Source organism: Peromyscus maniculatus, chromosome 14 (assembly GCF_049852395.1).
Source record: "Peromyscus maniculatus bairdii isolate BWxNUB_F1_BW_parent chromosome 14, HU_Pman_BW_mat_3.1, whole genome shotgun sequence".
In the NCBI taxonomy this organism is placed as follows: Eukaryota; Metazoa; Chordata; class Mammalia; order Rodentia; family Cricetidae; genus Peromyscus; species Peromyscus maniculatus.
The window spans coordinates 49,096,784-49,124,067 of NC_134865.1; the positions used below are offsets into that span (position 1 = coordinate 49,096,784).

The 27,284-nt window shown below is 52.3% G+C and overlaps 2 protein-coding genes across 3 annotated transcripts in view; one reads left to right on the forward strand and one right to left on the reverse strand.

Moving 5' to 3' along the window:
- Window positions 1–126: 126 nt before the first annotated feature.
- On the reverse strand, window positions 127–25,135 carry Rab15 (RAB15, member RAS oncogene family). 2 transcript variants are annotated; one of them, XM_042260806.2, is made up of 7 exons: window positions 25,095–25,135; window positions 6,416–6,476; window positions 5,573–5,633; window positions 5,108–5,185; window positions 4,059–4,148; window positions 2,835–2,900; window positions 127–2,654 (listed from the first exon to the last, which is right to left on the reverse strand). In XM_042260806.2, the coding sequence occupies exons 1-7, from the start codon at window positions 25,123–25,125 to the stop codon at window positions 2,496–2,498; spliced, it is 546 nt and encodes a 181-aa protein (XP_042116740.1). In that variant the 5' UTR covers window positions 25,126–25,135; the 3' UTR covers window positions 127–2,495. The 2 variants fall into 2 exon arrangements, with proteins under 2 accessions (XP_042116740.1, XP_006973201.1); XM_006973139.3 differs by lacking the exon at window positions 25,095–25,135 and adding an exon at window positions 24,386–24,678.
- A 1,367-nt stretch (window positions 25,136–26,502) lies between these two features.
- The window catches only part of Fntb (farnesyltransferase, CAAX box, subunit beta), a 101,724-nt gene continuing 100,942 nt past the window's right edge, over window positions 26,503–27,284 (forward strand). The window contains exon 1 of the mRNA XM_076550908.1: window positions 26,503–26,572. The gene's annotated coding sequence lies outside the window, so the exon portion shown is untranslated. The remainder of the gene's footprint in view (window positions 26,573–27,284) is intronic.

A 27,284-nucleotide genomic window follows, 5' to 3' on the forward strand; every position in this document is an offset into this window, starting at 1 on the left:
CCTTTGTCACTTTGCTGTAACTTTAAAATTCTGGGGGCCTCTTCTGTCTTTCGCTCTGCCTCCCATGTCACCACCAAGGCCCCAATAGCACCTTCTCCCGGAGGTTCAGACAGGCACACACACCCATGGTTTGAAATATTCTTTATTTTGTAAACATTTGTGTTTAAAATAGATGAATCCTGCTCACAATTCATATAATGGACCCGAGACACAGGACACAAAGTTCACCCATCACAGGGAGCAAGTGAGTGGGGCTCAGGTGGTGGACCAGGGTGGGTTGATCTCCAGCAGTGGGCAGACAGGCCAGGAAAGCCTGCTGAACAGTCACGGCCAGTGACACAGCCCAAGCCGCCTCCCAGACTAGTGCTTAGAGCGAGGCCAACTCCGGGACGGAGCGAGCCCCGGCGCACTCTAAAATCCCAGCCGTCCTTCTGCCGCTATACTTTAGAGCTGTGACCATGGCCCAGAGTCCACAGAGTCCCAACCCCATGCTGCCCCTCCCAGAATCCTTAGCATAGTGAAAATCAAGTACTTTCTTGAGGGGTTGGGACAGCAAGATCACCCGTGCCCAGTGGAAACTTTCCTCTCAGACTCTGGCCGAAGGCAGGTGTGTGCTCACCTGCTGTGTGATGCTGCCTAGATCTTGCTACCCAGGAGTCCGTCCCCAAGGAAGCCACCTCAGTCGGTCACGGTCCAGCCTTAGAGCCAGCGTGCTGCCTTTCCAGTGAACAATGTATTACCCCTGCTCCTGCCTCTCCTCCACCAGAAAGCCTGAGCTGCTCCCTCTCCTGGTTTGCAAAGGGAGGAAGAAGTTTCCATCCCCATCTCCCTTTCTGGAGGACTGAAAGGGCGAGGCTCTTTATCTTCACATCTGTGCCCTGGATTTGAAAGGTCCTTTGTTGGTGAATGTTCAGCCAGGGCCCAGTTTTCCCTTTGCTTTGGCTCCAGCCCCAGCCACGCAGTGCATCTTGGGACTATTCTCTTACCTGAGCTCCTCCCGCCTGGGGACGACCCCTAGCATGGGTTTTTCCCTTCTCGTCAGGGCCTCCTTCAAGCTACCCTTGGGCCATGGGGTGAAAGAAACTTCCTGAGCATAGACCTCTGGAGGAGGGTGTCCTTTCCCCTCCCTTGGTAGCTCCTCGGCAGTTGGCAATGCTACAAGTCTACTTACAAGTAAGGGGGCCAGAGGAGGGAGCCTTGGAAGGCAGAACGGCACCAAGGCCTTCTGCCCATGGCTGCCCTCTCTCCCCATGTTTTAAGGCCTGTTGCCCCCAGACTCTGAGGCCCAGGAAAACCTTAACTTCTGAGGGCCGGGTTCAGTGAGAGAAGAGTGACCTGGTTACGTCACTTCTCACCTCTGCCAGGAAGTCTGGGTCAATGTTGTTACACAAGAGGCCCGGCTGCTGCCACCACAATCAATGTGGGGAAGCGCCCTCTGCCTCTGCTCTATCCCTACCATCTAGGAGCGAGCCCTTCACAACCGCGGTCGCCTTTTTCTAGAGTTCACAGTGTCCGACCCCAGGACTTCCCCTGCCCTCCAGCATCCTCAGGCCTTGATCCCCATTCCTTGAAATCCAGGAACCCAGGTGAAGAGGTCGTGTACTCACTGCATGGGAGGTAGAGAATCGAGGTGACTTGTCCCCGCCACCCCTCATCCTTGTTTTCTTCCCTGCCGTGCCCATCTCCAGACTCGGTTCCTCACAGAGGCCTGTGGGCGGCCAGGCAAGGCCAAAGCTCCAGCCAAAGGCAAAGGCCGAGGAGGCCAGCCCAGGCCTGAGGACCACCAAGTAGTGTTTCCTTCCCACCTCAAGTGTTCTCCTTTCCCAGGTCACTGGGGAGGCGGCCCATGGCACAAGGGGGGGGCTGTGGGGAGGGGGGGGAGGGAGAAGCACCCATAGCCTTGGGCCCACCCCAGAGCAGGGTGGGTCATCCTCCCTGGGGCAGAGCCTGGATCCATTCCCTTAGGCCGAGTCAGGAGGGAGGGAGGGAGGGAGGGAGGGAGGGAGGGAGGGAGGGAGGGAGGGAGGGAGGGAAGGCAGTAGCAGCCACTCAGCAGGACACACTGGCAAAGGAGGAGAGACGCAGATGTAAAATACACTGAAGGGAAGTGGGTGGAGAGGGAGTAGAAAGAAGAGAGAAGCAGAACACACGAGATGCACTAAGAAATGAGTCTTTGAGTGGCCTTGACTCCAGCCTTGACCATTGTCCCAGGAGCTTCCGGTGGTGAGATGGTCGCAGCACATTCTGGGGTCACAGCCGGCCTGTGGCTGGGGAGCAAGCTGAAGGTTACCGTAACTCCAGGATGGAGGGGCCGGGGACACAGGCTGCTCAGAGGCCACAGCAGAGCTGCTCACAGGGCCAGGCAGGGGAGTAGCAGCTGCTGATTCTCAACAGGGTCATCAAATGAAAGGACAGCAGTGGACAAAGCCCAGGCTCCCCTGCTTCCACGGGCCTCCCGAGGGAGGGAGTTGCGGGGGGGATTCCACACACGGCCCTCAGCACCAGCAGGTCTTTGAAGAGTTCGCCGGGCCCTCCGGTTTGCCTTCCTCTTCCTCCAGCTCCGCCAGCGCTAACTCGTGGCTGGCACGTGTTCGCAGACCATCCAGCTCTTTCCTGTGGGCCTGCAGCACCAGCTCCGTCAGCCGAGTGAAGGACTGGGAAGGCGAGGGGCACAAGTCAGTCCACTGTCCTCTTCTCTGCTTCGGATCACCCTGCAACTGCCCACGGCGGAAGGGGTCTCCCGTCTTATCTTGGCTCCTATCTGCCATCTCTTCCCATCCTCCCCCTCTTCTGGGCTCAGCCCCAGTCAGGGCAGCTGTCCCCAGGGTTCTCACCTCTTTAATGTTAAGGTTGGTGCAGGCACTTGTTTCGTAGAAGTCCATGCCATACTCCTTAGCCAGCTGCAAGACAAGGGCATTTCTGAAAGAGAGTCAGTGAGGGAAGGGAGGCCCGTACCACGTGGTATGTGCTTCTGCCGTGGCACTCTCGATGCATTTGACATGCTGCATTGGCATGCTGCATTGGCATGAGGATGCCTTGGGTGGGAAACTGGGGGCCCTTTCTAAGACATAGGCTGGCAGAGACTGGGGCAAGCTATTCCACCAATACACCCATCTCATTCAAGTCTGCACACACACACACACACACACACACACACACACACACACACACACACACACACACATAAACATGAGAAACACGGGCTTTGAGTGCAACAAAGGCAGTCTAGGTGCCAAGATGCCACCCAGGAGCTGTAGAACCCAGAGCAAGTTTCTGTTTTCATTCTCTCCAGGCCCCAGCGTTATTCTCTATTAAAGGGGAGTGGTAGTGTCTACATCAAGGGCTATAGAATGATTAAACGGGCCACACAGCTAAGAGCACTTACCACAGTGCTCCGGGTGCAGTGCTCAATAAAAAAACGGTTAGTCCTGTAGGGTCTGTCTCCACTTCCGCATTTTAATGACATTGTATTATTTGTTATGCTCCCCCCAAAATCAATGTTATTTTAAGGACTAATGGAATGCTATTGACTGAAGAGGAAGAGAAAAACTCATGAGGCGCTCAGAGTGGGTGGAGGACTCTTGCTTCAGAATATCAGTCTCTCTGTTGTGTGGGAGGAGTATGGTCTCCCTGCACACTTGGATATGCTTTGGCCCTCTCCGACCCATGGCTTGTCTCCTTGGGGACTCTTCATTGTCACCCTTTCCAGGCATAGGAAGTCAGGGTGTGTGGGGGGGAGTGGAGTGGGAGACCCCTCCCTTACTGTGCACAGAGTCTGTTAGAGATGTCAGCGACCTCGTCGCTATCATGGAGGTGATCCAAATCCTGTTGAAGGAGTCTTGGACCTGCTAGAGGTGCTACCTAAGAGGTCGCCCCCCCCCCCATGTGGACCCCTGGTCATTGTCCTGAGAACTAGAAAACAAACTCTCACACATGTCAGCCCCCCAGTGCTGGGTGTGTGAGGGGACCGGATGATGGTGAGTGTGCTCCTGGGCCCCTGCGCTCGGGACAGGCTCAGCAAGTACCACAGACGCCCCAAAGAGTGAGCCTTCACGTACCTGCTGCCCCTGCTCTCTTCCCACCTGCCGTTTCTGCTCTTCGTCAGCCTTATTCCCTATGAGGATCTTCTGGACTCCTTCTGGTGCATACTAAGGACAAATGGAGGCAGACCTGAGTGAGTGCTTCTCTTCATTCCCTGCTCCCCCATACAGCCTCCTCTGGCCTCCAAACCACCAAGTTCAAGAATCCTAGGGACAGCAGGCTGACTGGGTACAGGCAGCAGGCTCCCAGGGTACAGGACCCCCTATCCCCCCTATCTGTGGTATTGTTTTCCACAATTTCAATCGCCATCAGTTAGCCTTGATCTAAAAATATTAAATGCAAAACGCCAGAAATAAACAATCCGTAACTTTGGTTATAGAACATTGCGATTTTGCTATTACTGCTATTGATTGGTTTTTACTACGTCTAACTTATATATTTTGTCCCAGGGATTCAAGACCAGGGAAAGCCAACATTTAAAGGGTTTGGAACTATCTGTTCTTCTCAGCTTCCCTTGTGAGTCTGGGAACGGAGTGTCGTGGGGACCCTAACACCACAGCCACCCCAAGAATGTCACAGGGACAGTTTAGGGTAGAAGATGCTAAGACGGATGCCTCATTGGGTTGAACAAAGGGTGTCTGAACTGCAGAGGACACTGGACTTCGGCCTTTACTTGACAGATGAGGGATTGGGGACCCAAGGAGCTGAAAATGGCTTGCCAAGGCTCCACCATGTGCGGGAGCTGGTCTAGTAGCCCAGACTTGTAATTCCATCTGGACCTGAGGTAATTCCATCTGGACCTGAGGTTTGAGAACAAAGCTGCCCATGAGGCAGTCTTGGGACTAATGCTTGTCCAAGAAAGACATAGCTATGGGAGCCTCGCAGGGCACAGTGCATACATAAGGATATGGAAGGTCCGGCTTTTTCCACACCGCTTACCCCAAGGTCTCTCTCCGAAGTTGTAACCTTTCGCCAACCCTGAGAGCTTGTTTTACCCCAAGGCCCCTGTCTTGCCTTTCCCTAAGGCACCCTTCCCCCACCCCATCAGTGAGGCGGTGTCTCCTACCTCATCCACGTCACTGACCCACTTCATGATGTGCTGGTAAGAGCGCTCACTGCTAATGTCATAGACTAAAAATATTCCCTGAGGAAGAGAGGAAAAAAGAGTGAGACTAGACGCAGTAGAATGTACAGTCATGGGGCCAGACTGGTGGTCCTCGTATGTTCAGCCCACTCTCCCTGTCTGCAGTGAGGACCTCTCAGCATGGAATTCTTAGACAGGAAGGCACTGCGTGATTTGACCTGGGTCTGTGGCTTGGGGTAAAGGGTTGAGAGTGGAGACTGTGTGTGAGAGTGAAGAACCCAGCTTCAGTAAGTGCTCTGTGGGTAACTGAGGAATAAATAGTGAAAGACAGAGTCTCCCCAGCAGGCTATCTGGGGGCCCTACTTCAGGGTTCAGTGACACACGGGCATCTCAAACATCCAGTGTGGACAGCAGCTTCCCAGCTCTAACCCTGAAACGGTGCCTCACCTGGGCCCGCCGGTAGTACTGTTTTGTGATGGTCTGGTACCTCTCCTGTCCTGCTGTGTCCCTGCAAGAGAAAGCCAATCCCTTAGAGAAGGGACCATGCAGACAGAAGATGAGGGACTAGCAGGAGCTGGGATCCCCTGTACCCTGGGAGTAAAAGCTGGAGGGGGTTTGAGGGTGAAAATTTAGTACTTCTCTAATCCCCAAGAGTATCCAAACACACCTGAGTCTGAAGTGAGAGGTCTGGTCCTCAGTATGGGCACAGGCAAGGCCAGCGGGGACTCAGCCTCTTCTCAGGACCCACAACCTGACAGAACTCAGCCACTGTGGCCATGCTTGGCCAGATGGGAGGATCTGTCACACACCCAGTGCCCAGGGCATCGCTAAAGGCAGTTCCCATGGCATCCTAGGATTGGGAGGTAGCACCATAAACTCTAAGAGCTTCCAAGACCTTTAGACCAGAAAGCCACAGCAGCCCCTGGTGGCCAATAGTGGAAACTGCACCATGCAGTACTAAGGCACTCAAAAAAACAGTCTGAATCTAAGCCTGGGAGGGATGCTTTCAGCCTTCCAGGTTTAGTCACGTGGGACAGCTCCAGAGGAAAGCCCGATCAGAGATAAGCCCATGGCACTTATTTTCCTAACTCCTAATTCCTTCCCTTTGGTGACCTCTCATCCGTCCCATAGTTTGCTCAGGTTCATAGAACAAGGAATAGGGGTTTCTGATCTCATTCTTCACTGAGATATCTCCCCAGTTATCCCAGATGAAGCTTAAGAGGATTTTACAAATGCCAGCAGCTCAGAGTCCTCCCTCCTCTACCTGCCTCTTCCTCCTGCCCAACTCACCAAATCTGTATTCGAACTTTGATGCCGTCCACTTCGATGGTCTTCATCTTAAAGTCGACACCTGGAGAGAGAGCAAGCACGTGAGGAAGGGTTCCCTCGAAGACGGCCCGAGACACCCACGTGGAAGGGGTTTCACTTTGACTTCATGTGACAAAGAGGCGCCCTGAAACGTGCACCTTCTCTGACATTTTAGTGCTAAACTGACCCTAAAGAGGTACCTAGAGCATTGGATGGGATGTTCATTCAACTCATAGCTCCCATTTCCTCAGCAGTAAAGAGTGGGAACAACACAAATTATCTTCCGGTTGCTGAGAAGACCCCGAGAGACACAGTGCTGGCCCGCAACACTCCACAGCAGCCATCATTGACCCAGGGCCGTGCGCGATCTGTATGTAGCAGGTGCGCAAAGCCTGTCTGTCAGCGGATGGGAGGAAGCGGCAGGAAGGCCCAGGAAGCCGACATTTCTCGGGTTCCTTGGCCCAAGGCTCTGAAGAGCTAACTGCCGGTCCCAGCAGATCGAAGGACCCAGAGCAGAGACATCTGAGGAAATCTACAGTAAGAGAAGTCAGCACCATCAGCAGCAGCTGTGCGTGCTGACAGGCCAAGGAGAGATGCTTGGATCACCATGCCTTTTCCCAGCCCCAACTGTGCCCAGGCACAGTGCCCGGTGATTCAAGAGCTGGGTCTAATGGAGTAATCGACGGGTCCGTGTATTTTCTGCAAGCAGGTCACAGGGTATCATAATCCACAGTCTTCAGCCGGGGGACAAGGGAAAGGTGTGGCTGTGGATCATCCATCACCAGCTGCATAGTAGGCCCAGGAGGTCTCAAGGGTGCCAACATCTCCAACACCATCGCCATTCTACCACCACACCAAGCAGGAAAGCACGTTCCCTTATCTCTCCTGTCCCCGGCTTCCACCAATACAGACATCACAGTCAGCCTCTTCCCTCCCACCACCAAGAGCAATCATCATTTAATTAGAAGGGAGAAAAGGCTCCGGAATGGAAGACCTGAACTAAATCAAGTCGGTCAGATGTGAATCATTTGTCGCCTGCCTGAGCTGATTCATACCTACCCAGCTGTACTTTTCCAAATGGCATTCGTCCCTGTGTAAAGAGAAAGGCTGACGAAGAGGAAGAGGATGAAAGGGGAGGGACACCTGGTCCTGGTGGGAGGCAGCAGCCTGCTTTCTTGGACAAACAGTTATAAGGAATTGGCTTCTCCTCAGAACCTGACCTAGGAGGTAATCAAGAAGTTCTTGTTATTTCAAAGTATGGTACCTTCTTCCAAGAAGGAACAGACAATTGTCCTTATAATAAACCTTACTCACCCTCATGGCCTGGACAAGAACATGCCTTGCTCATAGTAGTCCCAGGAGAGAAGGGAGATAGATGGTTTTATTGCCTCTATTCCCGAGCATCTATGAAAACTTCCTTTGTGCCCTGCACAGGTCTCGGTCTCAGCGTGGGTATCACAACGATGACACATGGTCCCTTCCCTTACAGGGGTGAGTAGGAAGGAAACACAGGCCCAGATGCAACCTGCCTGAGGTTGGCACAGCATGGATCAAGTTTCCAATAGTCTTGTTTGATGCTGGAATGGTGCTACCCCCTGCACTGCTTCTTGCGGGAGTGAGAGGAGTCATGTGTTAGCATGTGAACTCCACATGGAAGAGGTGATGGTTAATATTGTCCACTTGACAGCATCTAGATTCACTGCCTGTGAGGGAGTCTCTAGATTCTGTCAACTGAGGTAGGATGAGTCACCCCAAATGTGTGGGGTTTCAATTCAGGGTTTGGGGTCCTAAGCTGAATAAATATGGGAAGGCAAGCAGAAGCGTTCATCTCCTGCTTCCTGCCTGTAGATGCCACGTGATTCCTGTCAGTGCCAAAAAACGTAAACTGAAAGCAAAGTCTTCACTGTGTTTCATGTCCTGCTTTCCTGCGAGTCCTTGAAAGGAAGGGCTCCCCTGAAAGGGGGAGCTTCCAATGCTGAGGAGACTGTTTCCTTGTGGGAGAGGGAGGGAGGGAATGGAATGAAAGCCGTTAGAAGGGGCAGAAGGGACAAGCCGATGCGGCATTCACAGGAGTGCGTGCTGGAGCCTGATTCCCGTTCAGCTCTCCCTCGCTTTGGAGCTGCATGGGCAGGAGTCAAGACTGGGCAGTTCTGGGGTTCCCAGCAATCTCCCCTCATATGGACCTCACTGCAGCCTAGCCACTCCCAGATTTGTTTTCATGTGTCTGAGAAATAAGGGGCTCCCGCTAGGTCTATTCATGTGCATTCATATGTGAGGGAAGGAACAGTCCATGTCTTCTGAAGGATTTTCCCCACCCTTTCCTTCTATAAAGATGCAACAGCCCAAGGATCTCCAATGGCATGTGCTCACTCCTTCTACTCTATGTCCCCACACCCCCCAGAATTCCCACTGTATCCATCTTACCAATGGGACCCTGGTCTGCACTGCCGTGTGCTGACCCCGAACCTTGCTCTATCCTGCACGGCTGTTGGGTGTTTTTGGGTTTTGTTTTCCATTGCAAGACAAAATCAAAACACTAGCCTGACAGAGTCCCCTGTTGGGGACTCAGCCCTATTGGCTGCTCAGCCAGCTATTTATTCAGGTGTGTCCCACCTGTCACACCCTGTGAGACTGCCCTCCCTACCGAAGGCTTCGGCCCCTGTGTGCCCTCTCCTCACGTTGACTGTCAACAGAATGCCTCTCTACAGCCTACCTCTCGGGCCTACCATCTCTCTTCCTTCCTCACAGAAGAGTCCTCCATCCTCTGTCTCTCAGCGGTCCGCCCTCCTGCGCATCCTAACACAAGCTCCTCCATGTTGCTGCTTTTGCATCTCTTAGGAAGAAGGGATATTCTCCATCTACCTCCACCCTGGGCTATGCTCCTGTCCGGCCTCTCTAAGGCAGTGTTAAGATGCACACAGATTTGAATTCAGAAGGTGTGAGACGAAGCCTGAGGAGTCCTATCAAGCCTGGGGTCCGTGGATTGTACCTTCATCAGCAAGCTCTTAGGACAACAGGCTCCAGAGTGTATTCCAGGACTTGCAGCCTTAGCATAACATCATTTTGGACTTTGAAAGGCAGGTGCCCGGGTCCTACCTCCGACTTGGAGAATCAGAACCCCAGAGACGTGAGGCCCAGCAGTCTGTTTCAACCAGCTCCCAGGAGATTCCCATACATCTTATGTTTGCCAGCCACGTGGCTCAAAAGCTCTGCACCTGAACCGTCAAGGAAGGCAGCACGGGCAGTCTCTCTCTCAGTGCGTGCTTTGCAGAACCTTGGCTAAATTTAGAATTACCCAGAGACGTTTTCTTTTTTCACTTTAATGCAGCTGTCTTAAAACATGAACAATAAAAATGGAGGAAAAAGATCTGGGCGGTGGTGGCGCATGCCTTTAATCCCAGCACTCGAGAGGCAGAGCAGTGGTTCTCAACCTTCCTAACGCTGTGACCCTTTAATACAGTTCCTCATGTTGTGGTGACTCCCAACTACAAAATTATTTTCATTGCTACTGCATAACTGTAATTTTGCTACTGTTATGAATCGAAATCTGTGCTTTCCCAATGGTCTTAGGTGACCGCTGTGAAAGGGTCATTTGACTCCCAAAGGGTGGGAGACCCACAGGTTGAGAAGCGCTGGTGTAGAGTATGACAGGAAGTTAGCTAGAGGGAAGTCTGAGGACATAACGTAGGGGAAGAGACACTCGTTAGCCCTGGAGTCAGAAAGACCGGGGTCTGAATCCCGAGTTGGGCACTTAATGTATGACAATAGGAAAGTCATTTCTCCCTGTTTCCCCCTTCTTACCTGTGGAAGGAGGACACCACTTGCCTCCAGAGGTTTGCTGTGGGGCATCACTAAACAATGAGTGGACACCACCTAACTCACTGCGGTGCCTCTCCCTACTGTGAGTCTAATGAGAACGTTCCCCACAGGCTCAGAAGTTTGAATGCTTGCTTCCCAGTCGGTGGTGCTGTTGGGGTAGCCTTAGGAGGCGTGACCTGGTTGCAGGAAATATGCCATTTGGTGTGGGTGTGAAGGTTTCAAGGCCCGACGCCATTACCAGTGAGCCCTCGCTCCGCTTCCTGCTTGCAGTTCAAGATGTGAGCCCCCAGCTTCTGCTCCAGCCATCTGTCTGCTACTTACCACGATGGACTCCCGTCCCTCCCGAACCATCAGCTAAATTAACCCTTCCGTCTACAAGGTGTGTGGGTCACGGTGTTTCATCCCAGCAACAGAAGAGTTACTGAGATGTCTACCTTCCCTCTACAAAGAAGGCTTCTGGAAGCTCTGGGACTGTAAACCTGAGGACCCAACACAAACGGGATTTCACCATCAAGAGCCTCTCCAACCGGCAGCACGGACCTCATGAGGGAGCTTTGAGATGCAAATTCTCAGGGCCCAGACCTGTCAGATCTTATGTGTGCTGAACTAGCCAATCCTCGGGCGGGACCACACCCAAGGCTCTTAATAACACTTGTCTTTATGAAAAAATGTCTCTTAGCTACAGAATCCCAGGGAAGCACGTAGGTGTGGAGCTTGCTATTGTAAGGCACAGAGAGACCAATCTATTCATGCCCCCGTGTCCTATAGCTGAGTCAGAACTGGAAAAACCTGTCTCTTGAAGCCTGCCTAGGCTGCTCTTGACTCAGCCAGTGGCTTCCAACTCTTTGAGGCTGAGAGATCAGGTTGCTTCTTCGTTTGCACTTACTCGGGTAGTGTGAGACACTCACTCAGAAGTGAGGAGTGGGCATGCACATGCACGGAGCAAGCCTGTTGCTATGATCTGAGCATCCACACTCCACTCCTAGTCACTTGCTGAAATGCCGTGATGTCGGGAGACGGCCTTGGCAAGGTCACTAGATCATATAGACAAGGGCCCTCATAACTGAGATTAGTGTCCTTATAAAGGAGACCTCAGAGCGGTGCATGCCTTTAATCCCAGCGTTGGGGAGGCAGAGGTAGGTGGATGAAGGATAAGTCTGAAGTCAGCCTGGTCTACGTAGTGAGCTCTGGGTCAGTCAAGTCTACATGAACACAAAACAATACAATGACAACAAAATACATTTTAAAATAATACGAGAGATCCTGGGGAGCTTGTTAGCCTCTTTGGCCTTCTGCCCCAGGAGAACAAAGCCAGAAGGAGGCATCTTTGTAGCAGAGCGAGTCCTCAGCAGACAGTGGATCTGCTCACACCTTGATTTTAGACTTCCCAGTCCCCTGAACTCTACATTTCTGATGTTTATAAAGCACTGGTCAAGCTGGGTAGTGGTGGTGCATTCCCTTAATGCCTGTACTGGGGAGGCGGAGGCAGGGGGATCTCCGAGTTCGAGGCCAGCCTGGTCTACTACAGAGCAAATTCCAGGACAGTCAGGGCTACACAGAGAAACTCTGTCTCAAAAAACCCGAAATAAATAAATAAGTTACCAGTCAAAGGTTCTTTGTTATTGCACCCCTCATTAACATCCACTATAATATCTTCAGGGAACCCTTTGTTCTTTGAGATAGTTAATGACTCCAATAATTCATCAGCCTGACTGAAACACTTGTGTCCCTAAATGATAGGTTACAGCAGTGTAAAGAGACAAACCACCTCTGCCGAGATCCAGCCCAAGTTTTGGGAACCCTGGGAGAAGAGAATCAGGCAGATGGGGCTTCTCCCAACCCAGGACTCACAACCAAGTCAGCTGCTGTCCATGGTGGTGCCTGTCACAGCCAGGGTCCTTTCTGGCTAAAGCTGCAGATCCATAGCCTCTGCTCAAGGAATGAGGTCTGCTTAACGTGCTCTTTGTGGAGAGGTAGTTCCTGACTGAACCACTGGTGAGGTCGCCAACAAGGGCAAGGAGGGGTAGCTAACTAACTTCGGGCCAACTCCCTCCAAACCAGCACAGTAACACACACACACACACACACACACACACACACACACACACACACTTGTAGTCCCAGCTACTCGGGAAGCTGAGGCAGGAGAATTGCTCGAGCTCAGGAGTTCCAGGATGATGGAGACAACACAACCCTTGAGACGTCTCTTTGAAAGAAAGAAGCCAGCCAGCTGCCTCCCGATGAAGCAGAAGGCTTCTCCAGGTCATCTCAGGAGGAATCCGGGCCAAAGGCTGCTAGAGAGGAGAAGAGCTGCATCGGGAACACACTGGCTGGAGCTGAGGTTGGCAGTGCTCTATCATGGGATTGCGGGCAGCTCCGACCAGGCTCCGAGTTCCACCTGAGTGTCCTTTTCCGCATAAGCCATGCCACTTTGCTTAGTGATATCTGCGGGTGTCTCGGGACTTCCAAAGGAGTCACAGCCTGTGACTGTTCACTGCTCTCTAACGGCTTCCCACGCTGGTAGGCAATGCTTCCACCGTGGCATTTGGAAGAAGAGTCTAAAAAACAATGTTCCCTACCTTTACTTGGCCCCTACTGCTGCCTTCAAGCCCTATCTAGATAGAAAGCACCTAAGGGCCAGAGAACACACTTTGTGTTTAAGATGTTTTGTCCTTACGGTTGTTGACGGCTTCGCTTTTTAAGTCTTTGCCTGTGTGTCAGCACAGTACCGGGAATAAAGCCCATGTCCCAGAGAGCATAACGAAGGGCACGTATGCACCCGTGACTCAAGAACAGAGGCATGTTTCCCGCCATCTAATGATGTCAGGCTCAGGGTGACTGTGGACAGTGCTGCCCTCGCCACGTGGCTGTGACCTGGGGGACCTCAGGCCTCCTCCCTTCCTGCTGGGTTCTGGCTGCATGGCCTCTAGCCCTGGAGCATCCGTCTACCACAGTACCTCCCAGAGACTGCCAGACCAGAGTGAGGTGATAGATAGTACAGCCATCAGTGACTGGAAAGACAGCCAAGGCGCTTCCCTGGGCACCTGCGTCTGAGGTGACACAAGGACAGAGCAAGAGGCAAGGCCTGGTGCTTACTTGGTTCCAAAAACAATCCTAAGGGCTTGCGGGCTCTCTTGTCTAGCCGTGAAGATGAAGAGTGTAGAAAGAAAGCAACAAGGCCAGGCGGTGGTGGCGCACGCCTTTGATCCCAGCTCTCGGGAGGCAGAGGCAGGCAGAACTCTGTGAGTTCGAGGCCAGCCTGGTCTATAGAGTGAGTTCCAGGGCAGGCTCCAAAACTACACAGAGAAACCCTGTCTCAAAACAAAACAAAACAAAGCAAAGACAAAAACAAAACAAAAAAAAAAGGAAAGAAAGAAAGCAACAGGACTCATCTGGGACTCTTCCCACCCACTGCTGAGGTTGATAAGAGCAGCCCTCAGAAACGTGTGCAGGGACTGCTTTAAAAACACAACGTCGGGGTCAAAGTTCATTTTCCAATTCCGCTCTCCTCACTAGTTACCATGTGGTCACGAGAGTGCTGGTTAATCTCTCTAGACCTTGGGCTCCCTCACCTGTTCAGTGGAGGAGGACAAGCCCAATGTCAGAAGATTGCTGGGAAGAGCATGAGATACCCTATACAACCCTAACAGGCTCCAGCATGGGGCTTTATGAAATGCTGGCTGAAGACCGTACCAATCTCCTCTGGAGAAAGAGAATGGCAACTGTCCTGGTTAGTCTGTTTGTCTGTTTGCTTTTCAACTTGACACAACCCAGAGTCACCTGGGAAGAGAGACCCTTGGTTGGAGATTTGCCTTGTTCAGACTGCCCTGTGGCCATGTCTGTAAAACACTGTTTTAACTGGCAGTGGGAGGGCCCAGCCCACCGTGGGCGGCACCATCCCTAGGCAAGTGGGCCCGGGCTGTATAAGAAAGCTAACTGGGCATGAACCAGTGAGCCAATCAGTAAGCGACATTCCTCCATAATTCTGTTTCAGTACCTGCTTGAGTGCTTGCCCTGAATTCCCTCAGTGATGGGTTGTGACCTGGAAGTGTAAGCCACATAAACCCTTGTGACCTGGAAGTGTAAGCCACGTAAACCCTTTCCCCGCCTAAGTTGCTTTTGGTTAGTGTTTCGTCACAGTAACAGAGAGCAAACCAGACATAAACAAAGAGTTCTAGCCCGGGCAATGGAAAGAACTCCAGGAAGCTAGAGGAAAAGGAAAGCAGAGCAGAGCTCTAGGCAAAGCAAAAAAAGCAAAGACCACCAACCGTGGAACCCAGGGGGTCCCCAGAGTCTGACAAAGCTAAGCTGTGCCTATGGGTATCAGCAGCTGCCTCCCTCCGGCCGGCACCTCATGGGTTAATATCAGGTGCCAGCTTGCCTGTCTACCAATGCCACAGGCTCGAGTGGAAACAGGGCTGTCTCTGGATGCCGAATGTTATCACCATGATCAACCATAGCCTAAAGGACCAGCGGCGTGACCTGAGCCTTTTCATTAGCAATGAGACGCCACCTAAGGAACAATTTAATACAACTGAAACCCAAGGCAGACACCCAATCTCTGGGGCCATGCCGGCTCCAGTTACCCAGCATCAGTCCCGTGAATGCCCTCGTTCTCCACCCTGGCATGAAAATGGCATGTGCTGGGCATGTGCAGTTCCTACAGGTTGTATCAGGAGGTCACTTCCAAACAGGTTACCCTGATCAACACTGGAACAGGCTTTAGGTAGAGGCAGACTCAGGAGGGAGGTGGATGGCTGACGCCATACAGGCATCATAGTAATCCACATTTCAAAACTCCCTCTCAGCCCGGCAGTGGTGGCACACACCTTTGCCTTTAATCCCAGCACTCAGGAGACAGAAGCAGGTGGATCTCTGTGAGTTCAAGGCCAGCCTGGTCTACAGAGCGAGTTCCAGGACAGCCAGGGCTGTTACACAGAGAAAGCTTGTCTCAAAAAACCAAAAACATACAACCGAATCAAACAAACAAACAAAAACCCAAAAGCTCCCTCTGAGCAAAATCTCCTCAGGAGACTAATAATGCCACCCCCATAACTGAGGGGCATGTGAGAGCAAGAGTAACGTACAGGGAGGGCCCAGAGACTGAGCCAAGAGAGGATTCAAGACAAAGGCCCTCACACACAATCGTTCCAGGGAAAGGTGAGAACGTTGTGTCCCAACCTGTCGCTTGCATCCTTCTGTCTGGTGACCCTTACCTCACTCTGTCCGGGACCACATGCTGACTGACTTTCTCCTCTGCAGACCACCATCCCTCACTCTGGCTTTGTTCTGAGGAAAAGGTGCACACAGACCTCAAGGCAAATGCATTAGTCACCGTCACACCGCCTTGCTCTGCATGTGTCAGGAAGCAGAAACATAAGAAGGTGCCCTGGTCTAGACAGAATCCATATCCTCTAACTTACTCCCAGGCTGTGTTTTGACCTCCAGAGTCCTGGACTCAAGGGCTCTGATTCAGATGTCTATCCACTGAAAGTTCTGGAAGTCTCACAATGATACTCCAGCTGCACACACTTGTGAGTCCTCTAACACACACCAGTAATAATTGATTAAATTTTTTTTTTTTTTTTTGATTTTTCGAGACAGGGTTTCTCTGTGTAGCTTTGCGCCTTTCCTGGAGCTCACTTGGTAGCCCAGGCTGGCCTCGAACTCACAGAGATCCGCCTGGCTCTGCCTCCCGAGTGCTGGGATTAAAGGCGTGCGCCACCACCGCCCGGCTAAATTTTTTATTACATACTTATTTTGTGTGTGTGTGTGTATGAATACCCATGTGTGCCATGGTACACATGCATAAGTGTGTGTGTGTGTGTGTGTGTGTGTGAGTTGGAGGACACCTTACAGAAGTCAGTTCTCTCCTACCATGCGTTCCCAGTGACCACACTGGGATCAGCAGGCCTGGCAGCAGGTACCTTTACCCACTGAGCCATCTCACCTGCTATTAAATTTTTTTTTTTAAGTAAAAAAATTAGAAAGGGGTACTAGACCATGATCATAACTGGAGGCCTTTCCTTCCTCTCGAAAACTTAAAGACTCAGTCTTTGGGAACCCGGAGCCTAGGGTCTATTATCAGGTAGTGGAGGTCTCCCTGTCAAAACCGACCCTCATGACACTGGACCATCTATGATCCCAGGGCTTGAGTCCAAGAAACTTCTTCCTCCAGGGCTCCCTGGCTGTTGGCATGGTCTAGCAAGCTCACTCCGGCAGCCTGGCTGAGCTGATGGGCATCATTTCACCCCTGGAATCCTGGTAACAAGCAACACTAGCTTTAGTCTAGAATACCAACCCCTGACCCTTGTATAGCCCAGAGAACTCCGCTCACATGGAGATCGTGGGAGCCACTGCGTCCTTCCCTAGTATGTCTGATTTCTCCCATGGAACGTACCTGAGCAATAGAGCTGGGAGCTACTGCAAACAGCTCACCCTTCCGGAAGTCTTCCTCACTTCCTCTTACAGCCCTCCACATGCCTGGCTCCTGAGTTTCTCACTGTCTTCTGAGTCCCCCAAAGCCAATACTACCCTTTGGCTGTCCTGGGGAAGAGTCCTCTAGGAAAACGCAATCATTCATTTGTTCAAATAAACAGTTCATACACGCTTACTGTGTCAGGCTTCACTCTCTGAAGCAGGCTGGAGCTCTGAGAGCACTCATTCTACCAGAGTGGATGGACGGACGGATGCTGAGGAAATCAACCAATGCATGATTTCAGAGGGTAATGAAGGTCAAGAAGCCAGGTCGGTTAGAGGGAGAAGGAGACACAAGCCACTCAAAGTGGGCCGCTGAGAGTTCTCTCAAGCCAGGTGGTATCTGGGTGGAGGTCTCAGTGTCAAGGCTATACAACAGAGAGAGCTAAAGGATCAGGGCTCCAGGCAGAAGCAACTGCAGGCAGGAGTATGTTTTGGTCCAACTCAAGCTCACAGTTCTTGGAAAAAAAGAGAATAAGGGGTGACATTTTCCTTTTCTTATCACAAAGTCGGAAAACATGCAAGACTCTGACATCTTGTTGGGTTTCATGGGGACCCTCACACATGTGTGTGGGCACATGTATACTCAGAGAGAGAGAGAGAGAGAGAGAGAGAGAGAGAGAGAGAGAGAGAGAGAGAGAGAGAGACCCTCTGACCCTAACCAATCCAGCCACAGTGGAAAGGACTGGGCCTCCAGACACAGCCAGGAAAGGCTATGGTATGGACATGCTGACCCACATCGGCAATGTAGCCAGCTCTGTGCCCCTGGAGGACTTTAAGATCCGCACAGGTAAGACTGCTGTGCAAGCAAGCTCTACCATGGTCACGCTCAGCTGACGCTGTACCCTGCAGGGAGATTTGTTGGGATGCCGGGAGGAGGTAGGGGACAAAGCTTGTGACATGTCCCTGCTTAGCCTGTATGGTCCTTCTTCTGATCCCAGCAAGCTGAGGAATCGCTTTCCACACTGCTTCCTCCAGCACCTTCCCCTGCCCCTGTCCCACGAGGAACGGACTTAGCCTTCAAGATCTATTCAAATGTCACTCCTGTGAAACCTTATCCACCTGCACAAGGAGGGACCCCCTGCTCCGTGAGTTCAAAGCATTAGGACATCCCATCCTACCCTGTCACACGGTAACATCCCGGTTGTTGGGAAGCTGGCTCCCCATGACCCTGTGAGCTCCTGGAAGGCAGAGCAGCATCTTATGAGTTCATCTTCTCTTTGCCTGGCAGAAAGGGAGATTCATTAAATAATATTCAACGAAGTTGAATACACGCAAGAAAAATGAATGGGGAAGTGAGTGAATGAATATGTGAATGGATGCAGTGTCTGCCAGGAGCAAAGAACAGCCAAGAGACAATTTTAATCAAGGAAGAGCAGTCAGGGAATAGGCCACATTTCAAAGCCAACGGCTGGCCCTCTCTCTAGATCATGGTGCCCCATCGCAGCGTTCTCAGGAAATCTCCATCGAAATGGCAATAAAAGGGTAGCACTCAGACCCATCCTACTGGTCCCCATCTGGCTTCCTCAGTCAGTCCTCAGTCCCAGACTTCCCTCAAGGGATGTGCAGAGGAAGCAGAGCCCTCTTTGGGGGCAGGGAAGGTCCTCTGCTCTTTGGCTTGCAGGAGACAGGTTCCCTCAGGTAGCCTTTGAAGGGATTTCTGGGAGAGAGGGCCTGCCCAAAGCCAGTCTGGAAGAACTGAAATGGAATGGTCGAGTACGGCTCATCTGGCGGGGGAGATGGCATCACTAGTTGTCATACACATTTTTCTAAACAAGGGTGGATCATTAGCTCCTACCTCCCCAGCAGAAAGAATTAAATGTGGAGGAAGCTCTGGACCCTCTTTGACTGAACTCACTGAGCAGGCACAAAAGCCAAGGAGAAGCCAGAGGTTTGTTCAGGAAAGGAGCAGTTTTGCAGGGAAAACAGGCACAAGTATTAGACTACAGAAGTCGGCCCTCTGAGAAGACCTGGCACCCGGGATAGCAGGGTAACGGCCAAATATTGACTTTTGTGTTATAAACCTCATTACCAAATTGTCTGGTGCAGAGGAAGCAGGAAGACGAGGCAGAACCAGGGAGTGTGGGGAGGCAAGAGAGAAACGGGGTGCTCAAAGCCGTGGGTGAGCCAGCAGATGTGTGCGTGTGGTACAGATGTGCAGATCAGCAGGACCTTCTGCAGGTCTCATCTCCCGGGGATGGTGTCCTTTGGGGAGAGGGTGGGAGGCTGGGTCTGTGCCTGTGTCCAAAGGAGAAAGGAACAGGGCGGAGAAATAGATGGCTGAGAGACAGTGATGCCTGGTAGGGGCCCCAGCCTGAGACAGAGCCATTGCTGTCCTCCTGGGCTACCCGACTCTGTTGTACACCCTTACTAATACTCTTCCTTTAGAGACACTGCCAGTACTAGAGCCGGGACTAGTGGAACCGAGGTCAAATACACTGAGCCTGCATCCCAAGATGTCGCACGGCTCCCTGATTTCTCCCCACTCATTTTGCACTGCGTCCCCAGCCCTAGCTAATGCCTGACACATCGTGGTTGGTTGTTCAATAAATAGTGCCCAGAAGGGCCAGGGAAATAGCTCAGTCGGAAAAACACAGACCACACAAGCCTGGGGACCCAAGTTCAATCTCTGGCATCCAGGCAGAAGGCCAGGTGTGGCGGCGTATGCCTGGAATCCCAGTGCTGAAAAGGCAGAGACAGATAGATTGGGCTCCCGGGCTAGCAAGCCCCGCTGAATCAGTGAAGCCCCAGGCCCTGAGGAGAGAGCCTTGCCTCAAAAACCAAGGTGGGCATTCTGAGGAACGACATCCAAGGTGGACCTATGGCCTATGTGGGTACCTGTACATGCACCACATACACAAAACAGGTCCCAAACGATCGAGTCTTCGAGTGACGGGCAGGATGATGTCATAGCACATTACCGACTGTTTACTCATCCCCATAACATTCTTATGAGCTAGGAATAATAATAAGAGTGACAGCAGCTATGATTTTATGGAGGACTCTCCTGAGTGTGTTGGATCTATTAACCTCTGTAATCTCCCAGGCAACCATTAAGAAAGGTTCTTCTGCTTAGAACTGCAGAACCGAGCGCTGGGATCAAGTGAGTGAAGGACTCAGGGCAGGCAAGGCAATGGAGACTGGGCAGGTTATTGCCTGCGCCTTTTCCGTTCTACCAAGTGCTTTTTATCCCCCTTTCTTTCTACAAGGCCTGGGGGAACAGAGTAGAGGGCGATGGCTCTCAGGCTGCCCTAGATCCGCTAAAATCTGACAAAGCCACGGAGCCCAAAGACCCTCCCACCATCTCACCCAGCTTGTCGGTCTAGAAACCTGCAGATCCCAGGGCTGCAGCACCCAAACCTTTGCCCAGCGTCAGTCAGGTCACTTAGGGCCAGGCTCAGATCTAGGGATCCTGGTTCTTCCTCCCCATCGGTCCCCCTAGTCACCACCAGCACCTGCCTTAGGCAGTCTGATCCAGTTCCAGTTAACTTCTCAAGGCGGGTAGCTGCAGCAAGAGACAACAGCCTCAAGTGGAAGCCGCTGGACCGGTCCAACCAGACAGAAGCCGCAGCCTCTCCTCACTCAAAAAGGGGAGAAGCCTGAGGGTGGCTTTTCAAACAAAAGGTCCCGAGGGAGCAAGGACGCAAGCCCTGGGAAACCCCCTCACGCTAGCAGTACACCCCAGTCTGGCCACCAGAAAGAGGATGCCTGAACCCAGACATCCACAGACGAGGGCTCCCTGCTGGACCAGACAGCACAGGTCACATGACGCTCTAAGTGCCACGCTGATGGTTGGGGGCACTTCCTATTCAAGAGAGGAAACCAGATCATCAGGGTGAAGGTAGCTGCTTGGTCCCAGAGGAATGGAGGAGAGCTGAGCGGCTCCTCCTAACTGCAGCCACAGCACACCCTGGATGGGCCTTCAGGTCCTCACCTCCCCCAGACAACGGCTTCCTCTTTTTTTTTTTTTTTTTTTTTTGGGTGTTTTGAGACAGGGTTTCTTTGTGTAGCCCTGGCTATCCTGCAACTAGCTCTGTAGGCCAGGCTAGCCTCGACTTCATAGAGATCTGCCTGCCTCTGCCTCCCCGAGTGCTGGGCTCACAGCTCCGGATATATTTACTGGAGATGATGCTTAGCCTTGCACCAAGAGAGGCATATGCTTTGGCCTCACTCTCAAATCTCTTAAGGTGTAGGAGACAGAGCAGAACAGAGGCATGTTCTCTCTCCTAAAAACTCCCTTCTGCTGCAGCCAGACTGCCCAGAGTCCCATGGACACCCACTCACTTCACACCTCTGTTATCTGCGCTCACGGTGTTCCATCTGCTCCCTTCCACTGCAGGAACCCACCCACAGGCAGCCCACACTGCAGCGCCCAGCTTCAGCCTTCCTGCCTGGTGGAACCCACAGGCACCACTCCCTTCCTAACCTCCATTAGCTACAGCAGCTCCCATGGAGTCCAGCATCTCTCCTCAGCTGCCTCGGGCACATCTTACAGGGAGAAGGACCACAAGACCTTTACTGGGAGCAGGGGTACACCGTCGTCCGTCCATTCTATCTGGAGAGTGCTTTACCAAGTAGTTTCAGATGTTATCTCCTTTTGGCAATAGCTCTTTATTGCCCAGGTCCGTGTCTTGCTTCCTCAACTAGATCAGAGACTTCTATGGGCAGGAAAGAGTAGAGTCACTAAAGAGTAATGTCGCTAAAATGCCTAGCATGGTCCTTCCTGGGAATACTCCATTACATTACCAAATGAGATAGTCTTATCGGGAAACTGCAGGAACCTTAAGGCTCTGGCTGCTCTGCCCCCCACTAACCCTCACCTGGGAGCATGGCTGCAAGGAAAGAATGTATGGTACAGACCTAGCTTCAGGGCTGAAAGATGGAGAGGACATCGGTGCCTCAGTCTCCCCGGCTGGCTCTCTCATGGAATGTCTCGGGCTCTTATGTAGAATATACAAGAAATTATCAAAGAACCAGCCAAGGTGATATCAGCATGGGCCAAGAATCTGAACTCTTGTCTTAGCAGCAATCGGTGAATTGCCTTGTTTTCTCCATTCGTGAGACAAACGAAACAAATGAGGAAGGATGCCTAGCTCAGTATCCGGTATGGAATCTCCCAAGCCTAGCATACAGAGCACACACGTTTTCTTAATGGATACATTGTGAATCTGAGCTGGCAGCCCCGTTTCCTCGGCTCTTTGTCTTCTGGCTGCCCCTTCCTTGGGAAACTTTCCAAATCACCTAAGGAAACAGCTTCTCTGGACCATCCAATTCTTTCCCTTCCATTGTAGTTAATGCTGGAAAGCATGGCCAAGACGGGCAGAAGCACAGGCCTTCTGTCAGCTGTAAATAAGAAAGCACTTAAGAAACCCAGTGGGGCAGATCTGAAGGGCTGGAGTGAGGGAAGACAGATTTCTTTGTCTTCTGTGGACTTCAGAATCCTGAGGCGTCTGTGCATCATGTGGAAAGAGGTATCTGGCCATCTTCTGATGGCAGAGGACAAACTCCAGGAATAGGTTCTAGGCCAATATACCAAGGCTGGGATAGTAGTACTCTACCCAAGTATACCAAGCACCTCACTGGTTCACCACTGCCCCTGAATAGTGTACTCCAGAGGGTTTCCAGGAAGTCCCGTGCTCTATCTATGTTCTACCAGCTGGAAGAAGCCGGCCGAGGGAGGTTAGGAGGCAGAAAAACAAGGGTTGGTGGTTAGAGGTGTGGAGTGAGGGATGGTTCTCTTTCATGGAAAGCACAGCCTCTGCAGGGCCACTTGGTACTTCGGAAACAGAGATTCCTTCGTTCCTCTGCTGAAGAAGGGGGCATATGTCTCCTGGGGGGAGGCCAACTCCTCACACACTAGGCAGGAGTCCTGAGGTCTTCATTAGTGATGGGAACTAGTCAGGCCCTCAAAGGGAAAACTCCAGGTCACTCCTAGGACTTGTAACATGACTGCAGGGCAAAACACACACACACACACACACACACACACACACACACACCTTGGCTCTACACTGCAGACAGTCCCACAGCCCCTGGCCTCAGACCCCTTGTCAAGGATAGTCAGGGCAAGTTTCCATAGAAGGAACCTGTTGCCCTTTGCCCCCAGCCTGCAAGCTCTCTCAGCGCCCATCTGGCTCCTCAGCCACTCCCTGCCTCACTCCCATGACTTTGCCCAGCCCCTGCCTCATCTCCGAGGGCTCCAGAGAGGCAGGGCAACCCTCTCCCAGGCAACACTCAGCCCCTGTCCCATCCATCTCTCCAAAACAATTCTTATTCGAACAGTGGTCCAACCCAAGCTCCCGGATCTCTTAGGAGCTGGCTTTGGTGCCCTGGAGAAATACGGACACGTTTGTTCTCTGGCTCCAAGTGACTTGATGAGAGCAAAGCACACGCGGAGACCCTAAGAGCTCAATAGGACGGACAAACAGCACTCAGCCAGTGCCACACTCAAGTAAGTGCTTCACAAACGTTCATTCATTCAATCTATACGACACCTCCGGAAGGTCTCGTTACAGACCCATTGAACAGACGAGACACTGCAGCTCAGAAGTGTAAGTTACAGTCAAGGCTGTCCCCAAAGGAGGGCTCCAGGTGTGCCTGAGAATGCTGGCCTCTTACCTACAAGCATGGCTCTGCTCCTCCTGGCTGCAACTACCCTCACCTTCCCTCTTGGCAAGGCGCATGTGTTGGGGGAGGAGTGTGAAGAGGGGGAGAGAGACTCCCTAAGAGGAAGCCAAGAGCTGGAGCCCTCCCTGAAGGCAGCAGGATTCCTACTGGATGATCAGGCAGCTGGCAGGTAGTTTCTGCCAGGAGCCATGAGAAGGCTACTTCAGAGGCGACCAAGTCCGGTACCCTGGAATCAGATATGGGTGGAGTGCCCTCAAGTCAGTCCTCCTGGGAGAGAGGGCCTTCCCTTGACTATGAAGGAGAGACCACTGACTCACTCTCAAAATAGTGACCCTCCTGGCCTTGCCAGGGTGTCACCAGGCCTTTGTCTCGGTGTCCGGTATGTCCTCTCTACTTGCTGACCCCCTGGTCGACATGAACATTCCCGATCTTCCTTCACCCTCCTTCAAAACAGCCGCTACCTTCCCCCACATCCCCCTGCCTCTGCACCCTTGTATCTCTGCCCTCCTCCAGGTAGGTGTCTTGTGGCTTTACCTTCACAACTGCCCTGGAAACTCCGTCCCTTTGATCAGTGTCTCCCTCTGCCCACTCCCATCCTGGCTCCACATCGAATCACCCCCAAACTAAGGGTTACCTCAGTGACTTATTGACGGGTCTCCACCCCGACCCCCTTTTCCTCCTCTCTTCATCTGGAGCTGTGGTTATATCACTTCACAGGCAGTGAGTCTCCTGCCCCAGCTCGGGGTACTCTGGCCTACACCGGTCTCTGTCTTCTCAGGTTGGAGGGGGAAGGCTGAACTCCCACCCCTAGTTCCTGGTTGCAGGCAGCATGTACCCCTCACCTGCAGGAACCGAGGTTCAGGGCCCCAGTCCTGGGACCTCTCACCCTTAGGTGTACTCCCTCTCCCTAGCCTCCCGCGCCACCCACCGTCTCTACCATGAGGGGCGCACAATCCCTCCCGGGCTGGGGATGAAGAATCCGCCACCGGGAAGGGAGGATGGGGGCGCCCCCGGGCCACCGCCCCTTACCGATGGTGGAGATGTGCGAGGAGTGGAACTCGTTGTCGGTGAAGCGGCACAGCAGGCAGGTCTTGCCCACCCCAGAGTCCCCAATCAGCAGCAGCCGGAACAGCACATCGTACTGCTTCGCCATGGCAGGGACTCAAGGGGGCCCGCGGGTGGCGGGCGGGCGGCGGCGGGCTCAGCCCCGCTCAGCCTCTGCCATCGCGGCCGGTGGCGAGAAAGAAGCGGCCCGGCCCCGGCGCTGGCCTCGCCCGCCCGCTCGCTCGCTCGCTGGAGCGGGGAAGCGCGGCTGCGGCGGGAGCGCGGCGCCGGGAAGCTCGCGCTGGCGGGAGGTGGGAGGGGACAGCCGCCGCTGCCGCCCCTGCCCGGCCCTCCTCCCGTCCCCTGCGCCGCCGCCGCAGCGGGAGAGGGGGAGGGGAGCGCCGGGGACCCCGACGCCGGCCCGGGAGGGGGTCCCCGCTCAGCTCCCAAGGCCCTAGGGTGCAGGGACCGGACCGGGGTCGGGGAGGGGCAACGTTTGCGTCTTTCCACCGACGATCTGAGTGGCCGAGTTGGGATGAGCGCTCACCCAACCCACCTCGCCAACCTTGACGTCCCGGTCCCATCGCTTCCCCTGGAATCCCACCCCAAGCCTGATTCTAGTCACTCCGCCCTGCCGGGGCACTGGCCCCTGCGGCGGCGGTCTGGCCCAGCTTAACCAGTGGCAGGTCCTCACCTGGGCTCACCCCTGGTTGGAGGGCCTTCATCGTAGTCTGAATTGGAACGCCCTTTCCTCCACCAGCACTCCAGTGTGTTGCGGAATTTTCTCTCATTGCCATCTGGCCTCCCCACAACAGAGTGACTCGTGTCACACAATCCCACCTCCCCTATTCTGTCTTAAACCGGGAAAAACACCCGCTGACCCCGTTCAGTACTTCAGGGTAGACAGATAAGTTATCATTTGGAAAAAAAAAATCCTAATGGAAAATTATTTGGAGGAGGTTCCTTCAAATGTCTTCTTTGGGTCTAAGTTGCTAAGATGAATTGTCCGATTACTAAATATTTCTGTACACAAATGGTACCCAAGGATGAATGGTCCTCTCTAGAGACCCAGTTTACTACTTGCCAAATGTGTTACCACCTGAGAGGAAAATCAGTCCTCTCTGGAGTTCAGAAAATTGTCTGATCTTAAGAACTAGTATTAGGGGAGAGCAAGTCTATTGGGTCTTTTAAAAGCAATGACTGTTGGTGTGCGTGTGTGCATGTATGAGTGCGCTTGTGTGCGTGTGTTGTGTGTGTGTGTGTGTGTGTGTGTGTGTGTGTGTGTGTGTGTGTATTTCAGGCTGAATATTGGATGGAAAATGGATTTCTCTGTAGTAGATCAAGGAAATGGTAAGCCTATTGTCTTCAAATGAACTAACTATATTTCAAGCAAAGTGTCTAAACGTATATTAAAGGGGGAAAACCTTAAGCTGGATCACTACTTTGATCTTAAGGAACAGATCCTAGAGTGCCCATTAAGATTCACAGGTGTGGGGTTGGAGCTACCGCTCAGTGGTTGGGGTCACTGGCTGCTCTTCCAGAGGTCCAATTCTTAATACAGCACCCACATGGATGCTTACAGGCCTCTTAACTCATGTCCCAGGGGGTCCAACGCCCTCTTCTAGTCTGCAGGCACCAGGCATGCATATGATGCAGATAGGCATGCAGGCAAAACACCCACACACATAAAATACAATGTAAAAATAAATAAATGGGATCATTAAAAAAAGATTCACAGGTTCATTTCTCTTCATTGAGTTTTTGTTGGGCTTCCAGGGCGTTCTGGGGTGAGACGAATGAGTTCTCCCAGGTGCTCTGCTCACCATCTTTGAAACCTTGATTCTCACTTTCCTCACCTCACAATGAGGGTATTCAGGGTGACAATCGTATAGGATTGTTAAAAATAAGGTGGTGTGGAGAAAGGAAGGACTTTGCTTAGCATGGTCCTTGACTTAATAAATCCTGAGGTAGAGAAAATACCATCGGTGCTTTCTTTCTGCTTCCCTGGGCTGTAAAAATAGTCCTCAGATGATGGCTAGGGATATTTTTGCTGAACGGAGGCCTAATTTGCTGTTATTTTTTTCCCCCACTCACCAGGGCAAAGAGCACGGAGCGGAAGCTGTCTGCAGCTCTCCCCTTTAGGCACCCCAGCTGCTTTCAGGCTGCTCCACTGTGAGTATGGGTCTCTCTCTTGGGGACGGTAGTGGTTCTCTGCTGCTCTGTCAGAAAGCAGGAAAGACATTCGAGATGAGGTAGCTCTCTCAGTCCAAAGGGAAACTTGATTTGTAAAGAAATTGTGTTCTCTAGGCAAGACAGGAAAATGAATGAAGCATTCTGAATGACTCCAATGGGATTGGGGATTACCGGGGAAAAAAAAGAAAAAGAAAAAGAAAAAAAATGAGACTATTTCATCATACCGGGCTGATTTCAAATTTAGTAGCTTACACTGTTTGTTTGTGTAAATGCATGGGGGGGGGTGCTGGAGAGATATGACTCAGTGATTAAGAGCACTTGCTGCCTGCTCTGGCAGAGGACTGGAATTTGGTTCTCAGGACCCACACTGGATGGCTCACAATTGCCTATAACTCCAACTCCAGAGGATCTGAGGCTCTCGTCTGTTCTCCACAGGCACATGTGCACGCGCACACACACACACAGAGTTAGAGAGAGGACACACACACACACACACCACACACACACACACACACACACACACACACACACGTACGAATAGATTAATAAATCTTTACAAATGAAGGGATCCAGCAGTAGTGGTGCCTATCGGTAAACAAATGCTGAAAAGAATGAGGCAGGAGGATTTCAGGATTGAGGTCACCCCCGGCTATATATTTACTGGGCCTGGTAGCATATGTTTATAATCTTA